The 21,455-nt window shown below is 37.6% G+C and overlaps 1 protein-coding gene across 6 annotated transcripts in view; it reads right to left on the reverse strand.

The window, feature by feature from the left end:
- The window catches only part of AKT3 (AKT serine/threonine kinase 3), a 430,706-nt gene extending 419,820 nt beyond the window's left edge, over positions 1–10,886 (reverse strand). For 2 of the 6 annotated variants that reach the window (XM_077168485.1, XM_077168484.1), the window contains exons 1-2: positions 10,799–10,883; positions 1,009–1,161 (exon numbers count right to left, since the gene is read on the reverse strand). In XM_077168485.1, the coding sequence (XP_077024600.1) occupies positions 1,009–1,054 (46 nt within the window). In that variant the 5' untranslated portion in view covers positions 1,055–1,161; positions 10,799–10,883. Of the gene's footprint in view, positions 1–1,008; positions 1,162–10,798 lie in introns of those variants that run through there. The other 4 variants (XM_077168491.1, XM_077168490.1, XM_077168486.1 and 1 more) reach the window with 3 other exon arrangements.
- Between the last annotated feature and the right edge of the window lie 10,569 nt (positions 10,887–21,455).

Genomic DNA, 21,455 nt, shown 5'->3' on the forward strand with positions numbered 1-21,455 from the left:
ATATGTAAATCATACTTTCAATAAATTGATTTTTTATAACTCAATAATTCATAATCACATTTATCTACTGATAACAGCTTCTCACAACAGGTATTAAACAGTGGCCTTCAGAGACTATTAAATCAATATATAAGAAGTAACTTTTAACCAGAAAATAGATACGTAGGAACTAAAAAATCCTGAGAATGGTACAGTCTTCATTCTACTCATCTTGGCCAAATGGGTAAACAGTAATTCTAGTCTAAGCTCTAGATTTCTAATAAACACAATAACCACATAAGCAGATGATCCTGCAGAGAAACTAAACTGTACATTGAAGAGTTCTTTCCTTAATTAAATAAAAGGTTGCATTTGAATTATTTATCTACATCATTAGTAAAGAGTGAATAAGAAATCTTAAAAGCACATTATGAAAAATAAAAATATGAAATTAAACATAAATTTCTTAAAAATCCTCTTTTCCTTAATTGGCCATCTTATACTTCAGGACTTTACTTACTTAATTTATGAGATTGTCTAATCCATGAATTTGTGAGCACACCCATTCACTTTTCTATTTTAAGCCCTTCCCCTGCCACCACCCAAACTGATTGAATATAATTGAATACCTTTATTTATTTATGTATTTATGTGTTTTTAAATGTATATAAGACAGATGCTTTTCTAGATATTAAATCATTCTATGGACATTTCTTGGTATTGTAGAATTTATGGCTACCACAGAAAAATACAACACTAACATTCTGTAACATGCATGCACACAACATACCAGAAAGTCAAACCTGACTTCAAAACTAGATTTTAAATTACCAAAATCAACAATAACAAAGAAATCCCTAAAGAACAAGCAAATTCTTAACACATGTTAAATAACATACATCTCTTTCTGAACATAGCATATCTGTTTACTTTGTTAATAGCATAAAGAACATCTATCAATTCCCAGCACATCAGTAACCGCTTAGTACTCTTACCAACTGTATTATTTTGGTTTTGTTGAACACTTACCCCTCTTCTGAACCCAACCTTCTTTCACAATGGTAACATCGCTCATGATGGCTCCCCTCTGAGCCCCCAACTTGGAGAAATGGTACTCTGTGATACCAGCTTTTGGATTTGGATTCTCTGCTGCTGCCCTTCCCACTCTAGTGATGACTCAGCCTGGAAGGAAGTATCGAAGAAAGAATTCCTTTTTTTTTCCATTCTTGCAATTCACATAGCAATAACAAACAACTAATTCTTTGTAAATGTCTTCAACTGGTCTGACCTCACATAAAAGTCTGCTCTTCAAATTGGGGAACTTATTAAATAGTTCTATAATGAATGCAGTTCGCTGGTCTTGTGACAGATTTCAAATGATAGTGAAACTTTTAACATGAAAGGTTGCAAGAGAAAATGTCTTAAGAAAACCATGGTCATACCTACATAAATAATCATAAAATTTGTATGGTGATGTGTTTTCAAGGTGGAAAGGAAAAGGAATGAAAATTAAGTAGTCTAAAAGTAAAATCTTCTTGTATTCAAAATCTCTGTAGTTTCAGAAATACTTACAGTAAAGCAACTGTAAATGCTTTTAATTGCTGTATTTTATGTAAAATGAAATGTGCCAAGAAACCAACATCTATGCATCCTTATTTCGAGAAGCATTTTAGGTATATTATATAAATACATAACATATAATCAATTATTCTTTAAGTAAATAAAGAAAGTGAAACAAAAGAAATACCAACGTGGAAAAAACCGAGCATTCAAAATGTTACCAAAAACTGTTACAGGTGCTTACATCTATTCTTCTCAGGTAGTTTTCACCATAACCCTGTGAGGCTACTATTAAACTCCATTTTACAGATGGGGAAACTGAGGCTTGATTTCAATACAGCTAATAAATGATGGAGCCAAGATCTGAATCTAAGCTGTCTGACTCTAGAGCCTGCATTCTTAACTCCAAAACTATACCACCAAAGATAAAAAGAAACCAGAGTAAAAGTCTACATATCTGTAAAAAAATAGGCCACAAATTTGGTATAAAGCTTTCAGGAAGACAATAAAAGAAAGGTGATACAATCAATTTCAATATTACACTATCCAAGACATTTTTACATTTATTACTGTGAAATACAACACATATGCGGAAAAATGATAAATTTCAAAGTACAGCTTAACAAGTAGTTATACAGCAACTTCCAAAGTACGGTATGAGTTACACATCCACAATTTCAGGTATTTCCTTCTCAGCTACTCTAATACACTACAGCCTAACAAAAAATTTCAATATTTTTGAAATTTGATTCAATAGTCCCAATTATTTGCTAAATCCTATCTTCTCTGTTATAACTTTTCACTCTTATTTGATCCCACTCCCAACCTTCAGGGATATTTGGGCAATGACCATTCTAACTTCTTCATCTTGAAAAGGGGTGTCAACATTATGGGGAAGGGGATGCAACTAGTTGATGTTCTAAAGAGACTGGTACCTCTGGATTTCAGGGCTTATCTGGCATAGGGACAATGAGGAGGTTTTAAGTTTCTGAAAATAAACTTACTGAATGAGACTTTTATAGAGCTCATACAGAGAGAGCCATGGGTATTCTTTGGTGTTTTCAGGAATACTATTGGTTGGGGTTTGGCATACCAAGGCAATCTGCATTATTTAGCTGAAGCTTGCATAAGAGTAACCTTCAGAATAGCCTCTGGGCTCTATGTGAAATCTCTTAGCCATTGAGCATCCACAACTTTTTTTTACAAAGAAAATTTAAAAACAGTTGCTTAGAAGGAATACAACAACTCTTTCTGGGACAAAAATCAGAAGTTTATCCCATGGGTTTTCATAAGATACCTTACAGTGTAATAAAGTCTTTAAAATCATCCTCATATATATATACAACGAATTTCGTATGACTTCTTGTTATTATCCCTTTCAATTAAAATGGCAAATGCCAACACCCAATTGAGTAAAAGCATTTATTTCCACAGGAAACCAAAAACTGTGATACAGGAGCAAGGCATAAATTTTAGATAACCAGAAAAATGGATGGGTAAACTGCCTAACTATATTATTCTCTCAATTCAGGTTTTAATAAATAGAGCATAGCAGTAAATTCAAGTTTAGAATCCCTGGTGGGTACTGAAATAGATTAGTGCTCTTTCTCAATTGCAAATTAATTGTAGAACCTAAACATTTAGCAGTCAGCTAATCCGGAATCAAGAAACTCTGACCAGGTTGTGTGCCTGAAGTGAAGACCACCCTCTAGTGTGGCAGGGGGCTGAGGGCACTATATATAAAAGTAGGGTCAAGACTTTCTTCATTGGGCTCTGCTACTGTAAAAAGGGGAGATTAAATTCTAGGTGTTATTTCCCAAAATATGTCTGTCAGAATACTACATTGGAGAAATTCTGGGGTAAAAAGAAGAAAAACAAAGAAATGAAAAACAAAATTCTTTGGTCAAATAAGCTTAGGTAATTCTATAAACCATGTGCTTCTTGTGAAACGTCACTATTACCATATTAAAGGTTCTGTAATAACCTTATCCTAATCCTAAACTCATTTGAACACATAGGTCCCTCCTTTTTTTTTTTCTTTAGTAACATCTATTCACATCCAAAGGAACATACTTGAGGAAAATTCCATGGGATATGGCAGCATAATTCAAGACAAGATCTATTTCACTGTTAGAAACAAGGGGGAAAATTTTTCAGTAAAGAATCCAAACACCATTTTAAGTTGACTGCCATAACTTCCTAAAGAATCCAACAAGGTCAACTGGCTGTACAATATAGAGTTAGATAACTAAAAGAACTAATTCTCTACCCTATATAGGATAAATAATAATAGGGAAGTTAAACATTGAGGAACATGCTGCAAAATGTCTTAGAAGAGCTGCACAGTCGCTCTTCTCTCAGGTAGTACTTACTGTAAGGTGCCTCAAAACTATTAAGACCATTTTTGGTTTCTGACTATAAAACTATATAATCTGGATAAAAGAGAATTCATATCTTTCTATTCTTGGGAGTAGAGATGGAAGAGGGATCAGGATTTAATAATTAAATGTATCTAATAAACATAAAATATATACTTTACCACTGAAATAATTTGCATTATAATATCCTTATAATAAACAAAAGTAGGTTCAAAATTGATTCTTCTGTTTTTTTAAGTGGACATTTCATTATCAGAATCTTAAAGCTAAAAGGACCATCATTTTACAGTTGAAGAACTAGAAGCCAATACAGATGAAATGATTTGCCCCAGGTCACATTTACTCTATGGCAGAACCAACACCAAAGAGCCATACCAATGCTCTTATAACTCGTATTGCTTCTACAGTAAAACACAATATACTGAAATATCCAAATCAACTCAAAATCAATGAATTTTGTGTTATAATAAAATTGCTTCTAAAAACTATTTAGATTAGATTTTTCATCATTACTTATATACTTAAAATTAAATTGTTAAAAACGTGTTGAAAAATTAATAAATAAAATAAAACATTGAATCAGCTGGATGAGATCTGCTATCTTCATGAGGGTCATTGATACAACTCATTATAGAAACACCTTTATTCATTTGCATATTAAAATGTTACCAAATTCTACCCCTAATCACAATTTTCAGCTTTAAAAATAGTTCCCGCGTTTCTCTTGGCCAAAATGATATGATGCTATCTCTAATCACAACTCAAAAGATTTCAAAGGTATATTACCCAGGAATTATGATAAATAGACTACGAATAAGTACGGTCTTATGTATATAAAAATAAATGCTACTGACTCTTAAGCAATACATCATATTCTTTGATTTCATTTTCTTACAATGGCAATACTCTTGCACCAAGTCATCTACAATCTCCCACTCAGACGTCCACATTATTAAAAATACTAATCTGCAAAATGAAGAGTTAGATGTTAAGTTTTCAATTTGTTTCTCTGAGTAGAGCAAACTTCACGTCCTCACCTAAAAATCTACAAATGCATTCTATCCAATGAGACAATATTTGTTTTGGTTTTTTTTCGTTAAAGCTTATTGAAGTAAACATTTCATTGCTGGATAATCTAAATTTCTCCACTTTTATAAGAAGTTTCACACAAAAATTTTGGTAGATTCAATTTATAAGTTACACAAAGCAGGTACCCTAAAGGTACCTTCAACTGAACTATCTTGAGAATTTGATGATGATAATTATACTTGAATACTATTCTGCAATTTACAAAACATTTTCACATCTTTTACCTAATTCGGTCACATTATAACTTAGACAAACAATATGGCAGTGCCTAGCACATAAGAGGTGCCTAGCCCAACAAATATGAAATAAGTGAATGAATAGATGAATGATGTAACTTGAGACAAGTAAAAAAGAATAGGTTAAGCAAACTCCTAAGTCACAGAGAGAATGGTATTAAACCATCTTTAAAACAAAACTGAAGTTAAGTATTGTGGAAGTACCTGTATTAAATAATTAAAACTATAATAAATATTTTTATTCATTAAGTAAATTTCCTATAGATCTTCCACTCTGCAAGAACTAGAACACATTAAATTTATCTTTTTTTCTAGACAATTTTTACTCTTTTTGAGCTGAGATCATCAAGTTTCAACTCACAAACATCAATATTACCCAAAATTATCTATTATGGGGGGAAAAATGATACTTAAAAAACTTTAAAAAGGTATGTTTACTCAGGCAACCAACCATCCAATTTTAGGCAACAGACTTCTTCAAACATCTTTCAAAAACATCATTCACTCAAAAAATGTATAATACACAATATATGTCTAGTCAGTCAACAAATACTTATTGATCATCTACTCTGTGGCAGGGACTACACTGAGTATACATCAACACAAGCAAGTAAGATATTTTAAAAAATCTTTTCCAAGCCTATGACAATTTGTCAACTGCTTTCACATATATTACCTCATTTCATTCTAAAAACAAATCTGTGCAATAGTCACTACAGCCACAGTCTTAAAGTTAGGAAAACTGTTATCCACAGGGATGACATTATTTCCCGACAGCTACCATACCAAGTCTGAGTGAGGAACACTGATTACACAATTCTGTTCTTCTATTAATATGGTATACTTTCTACCAAATAACAAGAAATAAACTCCAAAAATACATAATCAATGCTTCTGGATAATTCTGAACATTTTTGCATCAAGATTTGTGTTCAAAACTCCCATAAAGCACAATGTTTTCAAATAAGTTAAATATAAGTATCACATCACAAACAAAATTACAACATAAGACTAAAATTGTAACAGAAGACTATTAAATTAAAATGTACCCTAGCAATTCTTTTTACAAAAAAAATTCATAGATTAATAATTCCCTATACTTTAATTTCAAAGTTAAAAGCTACAATACAATTCTATAGTACAACTTTCTCTAAACTACATGCTCTGATTGTAATTACTGTACAGAATATACTTGCTTGGCACCCCAATTTAGTACCTATTTTCAAAATGCTAGCAATTGGATTAACGAAGAACAATTAACGTCCAAATACAACAGAACACTGAAATAGAAACGATGGTCAGGGATAACTATAACATAATTTTCAATGCATTTATTGATTTTAAGAAAGAGGTAAAACCAATACATACCATAATAAATGGATAGAGCCATGTTATCCTTTTAAAAGGGCTTACAGGAGAGGAAAAATACCAGTGTGGAATAGAAATTCAAAGCAACTTATTCTGCACTTTAAATGATTCTAAGCTACTACTCTGTCCCTCTTAAGAATTATCAGGTTAAAGTATATCATATAAGGAAGTGAGCCACACAAACTATATTTGGGATACCTTTCCTCTCTTCAGAGTATAACACACTTTGCAGCATTTTCTTAAAACCCATTCAATAATTATGTTCACTGAGTTTCACACTATGGCAAAATAACTGAACAAGAATGGGAGAAATTTTCTAACTTTCACATACTATATTAGTTTTTACAAACTGCCAGGTTAAGTTCTTAAAAATCAACTTTATAAATTTTAAAATATATGTGCAAAAAAAGCATTTTTCCCCTCTTCTCTGCTTGAAGCATTTGAGTGCCATTTCAACCCACATGACCATTATTAATCAAATAAAAAGCAACTTGTGTTGGGTGATATATTCAATTTGCTAATTTGAAACAATTAGGAAAATGCTTATTGGATCCCGGTTCACCTAAACTACTGAAAAAGCTACTAAAAAAATCTACTTTATTTCTCATGTAAAATGTAGCTGTGTGAAGGTGCTCATAACAATATGGACAGGTTGAGGTCTGCCACTAAAAGAATATGGGTTACGCAGTTTGCCATATTTTTCCAAAACATATGGAAAAGTACTTACAGAGCACTGAAAAGAAATTGAACTAAAAAATCTACAGATCACAAAGTATATATGAATTTATATATCGACTATTATTTGAAGATTTAACTTGATGAAATATTATGGTGCTACAATAAAATATGTAAATATCTGAGTCTTAACTTGGCATTTGAAACTGAAAAGAAAAGGAATGCTGATGGATCAGTCAATAACATCAAGACACTTCTTTTACTATATTAATTTGATTCTATATTATTGTATTAGATTATCCAAGTTTAGCATCATCACTGTGAACCTTAATAGGTACACACAAGTCAGGAAAAAATATCAAAATAAAAAGTGTTCCAAAATTAGGAAAGTTAAAATGAAACGGATTTCTATAATGCCCAAGTAAGCATGTGAAAATCACTTTGAAAGTGTAACAGGAATTACAAAGTTTGTACACATGTAAAGCATACATAGCAGTCTACAGGACATGACCAGTGCTCACCAGGTACTGGCTAGCATTAACTCTAAACTGAATATAGCCCTATCCCATACAAAAGACCATGACAAAATATTTAAGTGAACATTAAATCATTTAGGGCTATCTTTCCAGGTGGCTTATAGGGACCAGGATTTAAAATATTAATGCACACTGGAACCTAGAGTTAAGAACAGAGCAATTTTATATGATTTAAATATTCTAACACAAATATTAACTATGTACAGTAATTTATATTAACTTAAAAATAAAAATGCAAGTCAAAACAAAATGGAAATGGTTTTTCTGTTTTGTTTTTACGCTAATCAAATCCAAATAGTTTTTAAATTAAGTACTTTATTTTCTAATGCTTGAAACTTAATCACTCTAAAAAGACAAGTTCCTATCAAATCATGCTAAAAATCCAATTAACACACTGTTAACAATAATTGTGTTATCTTCTCAAGGGTGAATTCTTGAACAAAAGAAAACATAGCTAGATTTTCACATCAGTATGCAAACTTTAAGTAAACTCTAAAGTTCCACAAAATCAATTTGTAAAACAGGTTCCTCTTTTTAAAGAAACCTAAACAGATGGAAATTTCCACTGAAGTTTTTGAGAAAGAAAAATTCTCTTATGTACAAAAATAAGGCTAGATTTCTTATAAAATTCTGATTAAGTCCCTTCATTGTGAAAACTCTATGCTAAGCATGTTTGTCCCATAAGTTTAACCAAACATGTTTATTTAAATTTGCAATGATTCTGAAAGTAAATTCTCTAATAGTGATCTTCTAAGGAAATATAAATATCAAAAATTTTTACTCAACCCTCAACACAGAAGTTCACTCAAATATTTGTTGAAGGAATGAAGCCTTATTGAAAATATTTTAGTTATAAGATCATAAAATAAAAAAATGTCCAAAATGGAACTCTTAAAAATTCTGATATGTACACAACTTGAAGAGAGTCAATGTCAAGATTGTTAAATTAAAAATTAAGGTAACTTTAAGTTGGAAAACAATTCAGTATAGTAATCTTTAAAAAGCTTCAGTGTAAAAGTCAAAATGAATACAATTTCATTAACACTTTCACAAAATTACATTAGACTAAGTATTATTTTTAAATACTTTAAGAAAATATACTACTGCAAATCCAAAATACAAACTGAAACTGAAAACTAAAACCCTACATTCACCTAAATTCCAATGTTTGTCTCCTTAATGTGTTATATGCACTCTCCGATTTTAAAATTAGAAGGTCAAGCCAAAGATACCGGGGTCAATGCTAGTAAGAAAAAAATATAAACAGCAGATCTTTAAATTCAATTGACTTTGTAAACTTTCAGTGTCTAGATTACTCAAAAACTTTCAATGTCTCAATTTAACCGACAAAAGAAAAAAATCTGTAGTTATGATTTATCTTGAATATAATTTGTATTCAGTTATACACCTTGAAAATTAGTAATCTACTAATAAGTGATAGATATTTTGATAAAAAATATTTCATGTTTTAGAAAACCACCTCCTGGATATTAACTGAATATATAACTAATGAGTTTCCACCAAAACTGTCCACTAGACAAATGTCTACTGATTCATATCCTAACATATCCATACTTCACTAAATATGGAACCATGTCTAAACTGACCATTAGAGATAATTGCCAATTGTCTTTAACCTTAAAGTCATTATTTTATATCATTTAGTTTCAAGACAACTACAACCAAATTTGTAGTAATTAATCAATACAAACACAAAGTTTAATTGTTGAATTTCTATTTGGAAACTTTATCCATTACAACTTACTGGCCTTTCAATCACAATACCATACTGGTGAAATGAGTTGGTTTTATTTTCATAACGTTATTTTGATGTAGGAAATGTCAACATCCAGCCTTGACTATGGGTAAGCATCTCCTCTGATTTCAGAAGATAAACAAATAGTAAGTACCGGTATTTGAAAACCTGGCCCCAAAAAGAGTCAATATCTCTAGTCTAACTGCAGATTCCCGGGAAATTCCAAACGAGGAGTGACTCTTCCTAGGCGTCAAGGCCAACATTGCAACGAGCTAGGCTTCAACTTGGGGCTCTTAGGGCCCCACAGCATCATGGCTGATGCAGACCTATGCGCAGGAGGTGGACGAGGAAGAGGCTGGTTTGTTTACTTGCAGCCCGAGCCGCCGCAGCCGCCAGCAGCGACAGCATCACTGGATCAGCCAAACCCAGCATCTTCCGCACATTTCTATTCTTAGCACACAACTCCCCAGCGGATCAAAATCCCACTACTATTAAAAACACAGACGAGCACTTCACCCACCTCCCACACACAGCCCCTACCCCACCAGAGCCGCCGTCTTTTCCTGTGTGCCGGCATCGGGGTGGGGAGGGGAGGGGAGGGTGGGGAAAGGAGACCCCGGGGGACTCCTTCGCATCCTCGCCTTCACCCCACCCCACGCGCAGACAGTCCCAGCGCCCGGGAGCGCGGCAGACAGCCCCCTCCCCCCAACCCAAACACAGACACAGACACCCGGCGCTGCACGCGTTACATAATCTCGCCGCCACCGTCAGTGCAGTCAGGCGCCCCCTCCCCACGCCGCGCGGCCGGGGCGGGGAGGCAAGGGCAGCGCACCAGAGTTGCGCAGACTAGACGCGCGGGGGCCAGGGCAGTACAGACCCAGACCTCAACGCTAGGCCCCGAGCACACCCTCCCCCCGGACCCAGCGCATCGACGCCCCCCAGCTTTCCCCGTTAAGTGTGGGGGTGTCAGTGTCATCCGCACCGGGCATCCCCCGGGCTCCCCACACATCCCCCCAAGCCTCGGGTGACCCAGCCCCCGCCCAAACCCCGACGCCCACGCCCACCTCCTGGGTCATCACCACACAGACGCCCCCGCCTCAGCCCACCCCGCCGCCACCACCCCGGCCTGAGGGAGGTAGAGAGAGAGGACTCGGGCCAAGGCCCGGAGGGAGTGGAGGAGACGCAATGAAGGGAGAGAGAGTGGGGGGCGGCGGCTGTTACCTGCAAAGGCGGCGGCGGCCCCGCAGCTGCTCGGGCGGCGGCGGAGGATGGAGCCGGGGGGGGGGGCGGGGGGAGGAGAGGGGGCGACTCGGGGGTCCCCCTCCCTCCTCCTCCCCTCCTGTCCTCCCCCCACCCCGCAGAGCCTCTGGCCCCCTGGAGCCCGGTGCGGCCGGCGGGTGGACAGGCGAAGGGCTGCAAGGGAGGGAGGGAGGAAGGGAGGGAGCCAGCCGGGCCGGGCCGCGAAGCTGGAGCGGGCGGCGGCGACGGCGGGAGGGGGAAGGAGGAGGGAGGGCGGCGGCGGCGGGAGGGGGAGGGAGGAGGGAGGGCGGCGGCGGCGGCGGGGGGAGGAGGGGGCGGAGACTCTACATGGGAATCGGATATCGGCTACAAATTCAATTCATCACCAGAAAACAGCGCTCTGGCGGGGGCCGGGTCGCGTCGGCGAGGAGATGGGGGGCGGAGGCTCCGGGCTCCGGCGCGCGCCGGGCGCGGCTCTGGGGGTCTGCGGCCTCCTCTCCGGAGCCGCGCCTAGTCAGTGGGACCCCGTTGTCGCCTCCCCGCCCCCTCCTTCCTCCCTCCCGGGGCCGCAGCTGCCGCTCGGTTCTCGCCGCCGCTGCGGGGCTTGTTGTTGACTTTGAGGAAAACTCCTGACGTCAGGGGCGGGCTCTCGGCTACTGGCGGGAGCGGCTTCCCCGCGTCCCCTCCCCTGCCTGCCGGGCCCTCGTCCTCAGGCTCCGCCGCCTGCGCCCCCCAAACCTGCGGCGCCCGGCGCCCCTTTCCCTCTCTCGCGAGAACATCTCTCCCCCAGCCCGCAGAGCCGCGAGTGGAGGCAGTCGTTCCTGGGCGGGAAGTTCTGGGTTTCCCCGGCGCCCTCGTTTGGCCCTTGGCGTGCGCTCGAGGCCGGAGAGCTGCGGTTCTCCTCCTGGGAGCTCTCCCAGTGAGGAGCCCACTCCCTTCCTCGGCACAGCCACCCGCCTTCATGCAGAGGCGCGAGCTGCCAGCAAGGGCATCTTCCCGCCCCCGCGGCTCCTCGAGGAGATCCGGCTCGGCGCCAGGGGCAGGCACCTGGAAGCCCCCCCAGGTGGGCGGGGCTCAGTGCTGAAGTAACCGCTGAGAGGGTTTGGAGCTGGGCGAGGATGTACCCCACCTTTCTGGACCTCTGGGAGAGGGGCTCCTGATCAGTTCTAAACACGAAACCAATCCCTGTCTATCTCGGAAGGCGTGACCGTGCGGTCCAAGAACACCTCTCAAGAGCAACCCACAGCTATAAACACACATGGCATACAGGTTGCAGTGGATTCGTAATTCACTCTTAAAATTACACCCTTTTTAGGGACATTAGTTTCCATGGCTATTGGGAGTTCCATTATTTATTGCATTCACTAACAAGAAGATGCCATTTCTTTATTTCGTTTGAAGTGCTTGGCTTCTGAGGATATTTGCAGTGGAGACATTTTCGCAAAATGGCAATGTTTTACCACACATCACATTCCAGAAAGTTATAAAAAGTTTACTTTTTCCGAGCCGTGTTGTCTGGAAATACCCGGCAAAACCCATATTATTCTGCCACCTTGCTCTTCCCTTTTTGGTATACCTGCTATGTTCTCCCAATGCAAAATTCTTGTTCATGCCTTTTGCTCCTCTGTGTAATACATGCCACTTCCTCCTCTTGACATGCACTTCCTGACATGTCCTTCAACTCAATATCGAGGTCAAAAGTTAACTCTGCCGTACTGGAATGACAAAGCTAAAATGGTAGTCATTCTTTTTTGGACAATATCCCCTGGTATTTATATAATGAGTTGTATTTGTACATAATCGACCATATCTTTTCTCTTAACAAATGCACATCTATTGAAATTGTGGACTGGAATCAGGAAACCTAATAAGAAAGAAAAAAGTTGATTAAAAAGTCAAATATCTCCGTTTGTAAGGGACGCTCTTGGTTCCCTGACCATTCTAGAACTAAGTTGGCCACTTAAACACAGTAAAAAGTCTTTGATTGCTGCCTTTCCTCCTTTCCCATATTTCCCAGCATATCATGAACTGATTAACACATATAGACTGTGTTCTAATTCTATTCTGTTTACCTATGTATAAAATATAGGTAATTGATTCTAATAGTTATCAGACCTGTAACAGTCCCTGTTGGGAAAATGCTTCAGTTACAGATTTCTTACTGTAAAAAAAAAAAAAATGGGTCAGGTTTTTATTCTATGGTGACCCAACCCACTTTTTTCTTAAAGAACATAGTCCTCTATGAAACAAACACTAGAAAGAATGTCTCCAATGCTCCTTTAAATACATAACTCTGAGATTGTGGTACTCGGAATTACTAGGTATCTCCTATCAATTTATTTCCAACAATTTTAACATCAAAATATTTGTGAGAACTAAATTTATTTTAGGAGCCACACTGGGTCAAAATATTTTTCTGGTCTATTAAATCTTAAATGGTTTGAGCCATCTTATGTAAGTATTGCATGAGCTACAGATTTGTATCCTGGACTTCATTATAAAAATGTGAACTTTTGCTCTATTTTGCACTTCTATAAGGACATTTTCATAAATTTCCATAATGAAATATGTCAGCTCATTTTACTATTAATTATTTAAGTAGCATTATTCTTTCTGTTAGACTGCACCATTAGAAATTTGGCAGGATCTGCCAATTGTGACATGAGGGTAATCCATGCCATCCGTTTGCTGGGTGTCTCCTCTCATTCTCACCAAATCCCAATACTATGGGGAGTAACAGGACTTGCATTGTTCATCCCTTCTAAATTCAGAGAAAGCCCTCATTCTTTATTAAGCAAGTTATTTTGAAAGCTAACATTTCTCAGTAGTAGTAATTTTTGCATTTTAGGAAAAATATTCACTCTTTCTATTTAGGTTCCATTTAATAAACTACCAATGAGTAAATTAGATATTAAGAGATATTTCTTAGTACTTCTGTGATTTCTTCATAGTAACTTGAGCTAAAAGTTAGAATTTCAGGACATTAGATAACAAAAATTAAATGACTACTTCTTTGGCTCAAGAGAAAAGGTGTCTTGTCTTTTGCTACAATGCTGAGGGAAGAACATGACACTAAGTAGACACGGGATAAATATTTGTTGAATAAATTAATGAAGAAATGAATGAATAGGCAAATAAATGAACAAATGACTGTACACCACATGCAGTTTATATAGTATTTTCTTCTAGGAATGCAAAGGGATTTATTGGAGAAAACATAAATGTGCTTTGGTGTCTTGCAGACCTGAGTTCAAATCCTCTCTGCAGACTTACTAGTTATGTCACCTCAGGCAAGTTACTTAACTTTTCTGAGACTTAATTTCCTAATTTTAAGATGGCAATTCCAACTGCTTCAGCAAGTTATTATGAGCATTAAATATAATAAAATATTAGATTATGCCTAAAGCATAGTGACTGGTCAGCAATTCTGACTGGTCAGAATTCCTCTACATTAAATGTGAATGTATGTGTTAAAGTAACACTACCTATTATAACATATACGAAAAATATATACTGACACAAAAACAATCAAAATATACTTCTCATTATGTGAAGTATTGAATTATATGTCTCCTCTAAGCAAAAAATTAGGGAGTTTCTTCCACGTAGGGCTCTGAACTTTTCGACACATCATTACAACATCAAGCTGGCAGAAAAGGGAAAAGCAGGATGATCACTTGTTGAAAGGTTTATGCACATCACTTCCACTCACATTCCACTGGCTTGAACTCTCACAGGCCACCTTGGTACAAGGCAGACCAAGTCATGAAGTCTAGCCCGGAAAGAAAAATAAATAGGTTTGGTGACCAGCCAACCAGTCTCTGCTGCAGTTAGTTTCTGAAATAACCATGTTACATTTCCAGTTGTAATCAGTGAATATCCTAGATAATAATAGAGCAATTTTCCAAAAAAGCATAAGTTAAATCCACGTATTAGTAATGGAAGAGTCTATTGCAATAGTTATCAGTTCTAATTTCCTTTTTTCTTTTTGTCACAGTAGTCTTTCCCAAGGTGTAGTTCAAGTACCTGTGTAGTAACACATTAGAATACCTGAGGAACAGATATATCTCTAATCTGGTACCACATGAAACTGGAATACTTAAAGCCTGTGGAAACCTCCCTCATTTCATTGTTAGATTTTTTGTGTGTGCTACATTACTAGAGTATGAATGAAAAAATTCTCATGATATGCTCACTCTCTTAAACAGCTGAAGTCTGTTGGTAAATTAAGCAATCTCTGGACATTATATTTCATGTTTCAAAAATGTTCAGGTCACAGAAAGTTACTAGCCACAACTAAATAGCTATTTGTGGGGCCTTAAGCTACCAGAGCAATAAATGTATGAAATTATTATTATTATTATTATTATTAGTTTTATTGCATCATAATATGTTTGTTGTTGATTATACATATTGTAATCCCAGAACCTTATTTTAGTATATAATTTTAACTTGCTGAGTTGGTGTGTGTTCCTAGTTGCTTCCAAATCTGTTCTGTGGAGACTGGATTTTCCATTGCAATGGCTAGCAGTGAAATAATAACAGAAATTTCCAACCCATACCTAAATACTACCTTAATTCTATCCTCAGTTATCTCGTGTAGATACAATCCTGTTCCAGAAAATTCCCCCATCCATGTCAAAACACATTTCTGCTTAAACTAGAAAAACTTTCAGAATCAATTAGAAAGCTTCAAATCTACACCTGGCTTACTTTTTGCCCACTTTGAAGTCCTTTAATTGCTGAATCTATAATATTTCATTAAAGAATATTAGTTTGTAGAAAAGAATAGTCTCTTCAACAAATGGTGCTAGGAGAACTAAATAGCCATATGTAAAAGAAATAAGATGGACCCATACACACACCAAATGCAAAAATTAATTCAAAATGGATTTAAGACCTAAATATTAGAACCAAAACTAAAAAAATCCTAGAAGAAGACATAGGAAAACATTTTCAGGACCTTTTTTTAGGCAATGGTTTCTTAGACTTTACACCAAAACACAAGTAACAAACGAAAAAACAGATACATGGGACTTAACCCAAATTAAAACTTTTGTGCATCAAATGACTTTATCAAGAAAATAAAATGACAGTGTATACAAGGAGAGAAACTATTTGGAAACCATATAACTGATAAGGATTTAATATTCAGACCATTTAAAGAAATCCGACAACTCAGCAATTATAAAACAAACAACCCCATTTAAAAAATGGGCAAAAGGCTTGAACGGTCATTTCTCCAAAGAAGATATACATATGGCTAATAAACACATGAAAAGATGTTCAAAGTCATTAACCATCAGGGAAATGCAAATCAAAACCATAATGAGATACTATCACATCCACTAGAATAGCTACTATTTAAAAAATGGAAAGGAGAGCCACGGGAATTAACAGAACCCACACAGCCAGAGACCTTTGAGAAGAAGAAGGAAAACGTCCCTGTAGGAGCTTCATGAAACAAGAAGCCTGGAGAGGGAGCTAGCAGACGTGGGTAGGTGCCCTCCCAGCTGAGAAAGAAACCAAACTTCTTCAGCCTTTCTTGAGTGAAAGTAACCTCTTGTTGGTGCCTTAATTTGGACATTTTCACAGCCTTAGAATTATAAATTTGTAAGCTAATAAATTCCCCTTTTCAAAAATAGTTTCAGTTCTGGTATATGGCATTCCAGCAGCTAGCAAGCTAGAACAGATTTTGGTACCAGAGAAGTGGGGTGCTGCTGTGGTTTGCAAATACCAAACATGTTGGAATGGCTTTTTAAATGGATAAGGGAAAGATTCTAAAAGAGCTGCCAGGAGCTTGATAGAGAATGCCTAGAATGCTTTGAAGAGACTGTCGGTAGAAATGTGGACTCTAAAGATACCTCTGATGAGGCTCTAGACAGAAATGAGACATGTGTTATTGCAAACTGGAAGGAAGGTGATCCTTGTTTTAAAATGGAAGATAATCTGGCAAAATTGACTAGTAGCTTCAGCTGGAAGGCAGATTTTAAAAGTCATGAACATGGATATTTAGCAGAAGAGATTTCCAGATTAAATGTGGAAAGTAAAGCCTGGTTTCTCCTTTCAGCTTTTAGTGAAATATGACAGAAAAGAGTTAAGCTGAGAACGGAACTCTTGGGTATAAAGAAACCAGAAATTTGTGGTCTAGAAAATTCTGGGTTTCCAGGAGGGGAGACCCCAGAGGATAGTGTCCCACATGAAGATTTAACAAAACATGAAACCAGTGAGACATTTCACAAAAAGCCTGGATTGGATTTGGAGTTACCCAGGAAGGATTTGTGGAAACTCTTGCTCTCTGATGGGCATGATCCCGAGTATTGCATAGAAAGCCAACAGTAATGTTGTGAGATCTGTATAAACAGAACCACTGCCAGCCTGGACTAAGAGGGGCAGAATAGGGACACATTAGAGGCAAAATAACTACAGATACAGGCCAATGGATGCTAAGGTCTGAAGTCAAGAAACTACGGACCAAGAGAGCAGACCTACCCAAGCACTTGGAGAGGTTGAGTTTGCCCAAAAGGCAGAGGGAGGGCCTTCCACCTCCTTGCAGTGGAAGAGTTGTCCAGTCTCAGGCCTGTGAGAGGGTGGAGCGCCATTCCTTGGGGGTTGGGGAGATCCTGGCTGCCACCACATTGTTTTGGATGGGATGAGCATGTGAGTAGAGAAGGCAGCCCAGGTGCAGCCCCAATGCTTGGAGAGGGTGGAGCCAAGAAAAATGTGATCTCCCCAGTGCCCCCCAAGTTTAACTTCAGAGAGAGGCAGGCTGTGCTTAGGCCCTTGGAAAGGGTGGGACTTTCTAAAGTCCCAAAGATAAATGACTCTAAGACTTTGAAATCTAATGGAGTTTGCCCTGCAGGTTTTGGAAACTGCTTGGGTCTGGTGACTCCTATAGAAATTCTCCCTATAGAAATGGAAATATGTGTCCTATGACTGTCCCTCCTTTGTATGTTTATGGCATATAATTTGTTCTGAGTTTTACAGGTCCAGAGCCAAAGGAGAATTTTGCCTTAGGATATGCATTCCTGTAGCCAACTTTGATGGGATTCTGTACTGTTTGTGACTCTGTATTGTATTTGTAGTGTTACTGAAATGGTTTAAGTCTTTCTGACATTGTTATGGAAATGTATTTTGCATTTGGTAACAAAAAAAAAAAAGAGAAAAGGGAAAATGTTGGAGAGGGCGTGGAGAAATAGGAGCACTTGTAAATTGTTGGGGGGAATGTAAACTGTTGCAGCCACCGTGGAAAATGCTTGGCAATTCCTTGGAAATTTAAGTATAGAATTACCATCTGACCGGGCAAGCCCACTCTAGGTATAGACCCAAAAGAATTGAAAGCCAGGACTCAACAGATACTGTATTTGCACACTGATGTTCATAGCAGCATTATTCACAATTGCCAAAAGGTGGAAGCAACTCAAGAATAGACAAATAAAATGGGTATACATGATACCATGCAATATTATACAGCCATAAAAAGGAATGAAGTTCTGAAGCATAGTACAACATGGATGTACCTTGAAGGCATCATGTTGAGTGAAATAAGCCAGGCATAAAAGGACAAATTGTATGATATCACTTATATGAAAGAAGCAAAATATGGAAATTCATAAAGTTTGAAACTCAAATACAGGTTAACAGAAGCCAGGCAGTGGTGGGAAATGGGGAGTTAATGTTTAACTGGTATAGAGTTTCTCTTTGGGGTGATGGTAAAATGTTGGCAATGGGTGTTGGTGATGGAACTACTGTATCATGTATTTGTAAAGGGATTTGTAAGTGGATTTGTAAGTGGATGAAATGGGAAATTTTAGGTTGTATATGTTATTAGGAAAAAACACAAAAACTGAACCCAAGAGTAAATTATGGGTTATAGTAATAATGTAATTAGAGTAGTATTTCATCAATTGTAACACACTCATGAAAAATGTTAATACTGAAAACTATGTGCATATGAGGGGGGATATATGGGAACTCCGTACTTTCTGCATGATTTTTCTGTAAACCTACAATTGCTCTAATTTTTTTTAAAAAGGATATTGGTTTGTTGGTTATAATAGGATGAAGTCCACGCTCAGAATTTTTCTACTAACCTTTAGGTATTTGGCAGAACTGTGGTCACCTTAAATTATAAATACAATCTCAATGCAGTAATTGGATTTCAATCAAAACTCTGAACTTGATTTAGAATTAAACCTTCTCCCTGCCCCCATTCAACTCTTCTTTAGGCTAGAAGCCCATAAGATAAAAAGCAGGCAGGCTCAACTTCTTGATATCTCTGTCTTGCTTTTCTCTTCCACCCTTTGGACAAAACAGTTCTTTTACCCAAGCTTGTACCATTATAAGCTGGCTTAACACTCTTGACCTGGCATGTAGGACTAACTACATAATTTGCAGGGCCTAGTGTAAACTGAAGACATGGCGCCCCTTGTTGAAAAGCAAGTACGAATTTCAAGACCACAACAACAGAGCACAAAACCAACCACAGAGCCTGGGACAACTGCACAGGTTGTGCTCCCATGAAGCTCTCCCTGCTGGCATATGCATAAGGCTAGCTCTCAGGGGTTCTTTGGAGAGTTACTTCTGGACTCCTCTAACTGCAACCCTGTAATATGGACAATGCACCTTTTCCTTCATCTGGCTATTCTGTATCATCCCTCAACTTCTCTTTCCTAGGCAGTATTAGAGTCTCCCTCTCACCCTCTGGCAGAAGGTCTCCTAGGGAGGACTCAACATGGCTCCAGGCCACTTCTTTCTTTCCCATGGGACTTAATCCAGTCAATTTATCTAAGACATTTATCTAGGAAACATTCACTCATCCTTTGTCCTACAGCCTGTTCTCTCCCTCTTGGCTTGCCACCAAAGCATTTGGGCAGCCTGTATCGCAGTTTCCTGGGAGGGGGTCAGAGTTCCCCAGTTGTAGAGAATACATTCCAAGCTCTCCATGCGGTTCCATGGAAGCCCCCTGGCATGAGGCGAACAAAGGCCCTCCACCTTCAATCCCTTCCCCACAGGAAGAGGGGCATGCGATGAGCACAACTTTCTCCAATTCAAAGCTCTTCACAAATCTGCATCTCACATTTTCTCCACTATTTTATATTCTCAGAGTAGATAAGGGCATTCGAGTCAGAGAACAGATCTTGAACTATTTCCTTCATAATGGTGACACAGCTTGAAATTTCATATTTTTTGTATCTTGAGGCTTCAACTGAAACTTCAATTTAAAAATCCTATTACAAAGCATATTCTCTCTGGAGTATAAGTATTTTCCCTGTTTCTTATTTAGATGTGTGCTCACATGTATAAAAACATTATCAGCTATTACTGAATATAATATATTTAGGTTAACAGTTGTTCAAGGCAGAAAATTAATTAAAATAGTATTTTCTCTAAATTAGTTTGTATTTCTGTTTGACAAATATGTGCCAACAAATTGCCTTTTCATCTATTACCTACATTAATGATATTAAATATTTTTAGTCTCTTGCCCTTTGTTAATTTCTCAAAATTTGTTCTTAAAAAAAATGCTGTAAAGTAGTATTCTAAGAGTGGAATACTGAAATTTTATCTCTGAAGATCCAATGCCACAAAATCAAGAATAAAAATATAAACTATAATCTGTACTGAGATTCGGTTGCTGGGATGAGGTTACATTGAGCCATGAAAACCCCCAGATACAGGCATGAATCTTATATCAAATGGATTTTTATTTAAAAAAAAAAAAAGAACAATGTTAATTTAAGACTGCCTTGATTTCCCTTTAATGTCTGTGATTACCAAAGAGGAGTTGTCTTCCTTTGTTTTACATCAAGAAACAAAAAATTAACAGAATTATCAGAATTTGGAGTCTAATTTAAAGTCTTTAACCTTTTTCTTGCTCCATTCAATATGCTATACAAGCCAAGAGTTACTCAAACCAGAGCATAATTTACTAAACACATGTCATGCTTGACTTCATTAGCTCACTTTCCACCCCTCATCCTCTAAAAAGTTACTTCTTTATTGCTGTCTTCTTTGTCCAACTATCTGAGAAAGTCCTCAAGTTACATGGCATCCAGCAATCTTATTTATGAGCAAAAGATCCTTTAGATAATTTATTAGGGAAAACTTCTAAAGAGTGAGGAAAAAACAAAATCCCCAACTTTTGCTGCTTTTATGCACTTTCTTCTTAATGAGAGGTCATCATAACATCTTCTCAAATCTCCACTTAGAGTTATATAAAACACATTTGCATATTGCCTCATTGATTGTCTTCCCTGATCTAAGATTTTACACATCAGATCAGACAGTTCACATTTTAACAGTCAAGTCAATTCAATTCCATTAACACTTGTTGATTATCTTCCAGACAGAGGTCTAGAGGTAGATATGAGTACAACATGGTGCTGACCTTCAAGATGTTCTATCTGGGTGTACTAGTTTGCTAAATACAAACAGAATGCAATATACCAGGAATGGAACAGCTTTTAAAACGGGAACTTATCGAGACAGATTTTGGGCCATTAGGCTGTCTGCTCTCCTGCTATACGTGTAGTATAACACACTTTCTCTCTTTGGAAAAAATTAAAAAAGGGAATTTATTAAGTTACAAGTTTACAGTTCTAAGGCCAGTTTACAGTCCTAACTAAGGCATCCAGGG

The sequence above is a fragment of the Tamandua tetradactyla genome, chromosome 7, assembly GCF_023851605.1.
Source record: "Tamandua tetradactyla isolate mTamTet1 chromosome 7, mTamTet1.pri, whole genome shotgun sequence".
Lineage (NCBI taxonomy): Eukaryota > Metazoa > Chordata > Mammalia > Pilosa > Myrmecophagidae > Tamandua > Tamandua tetradactyla.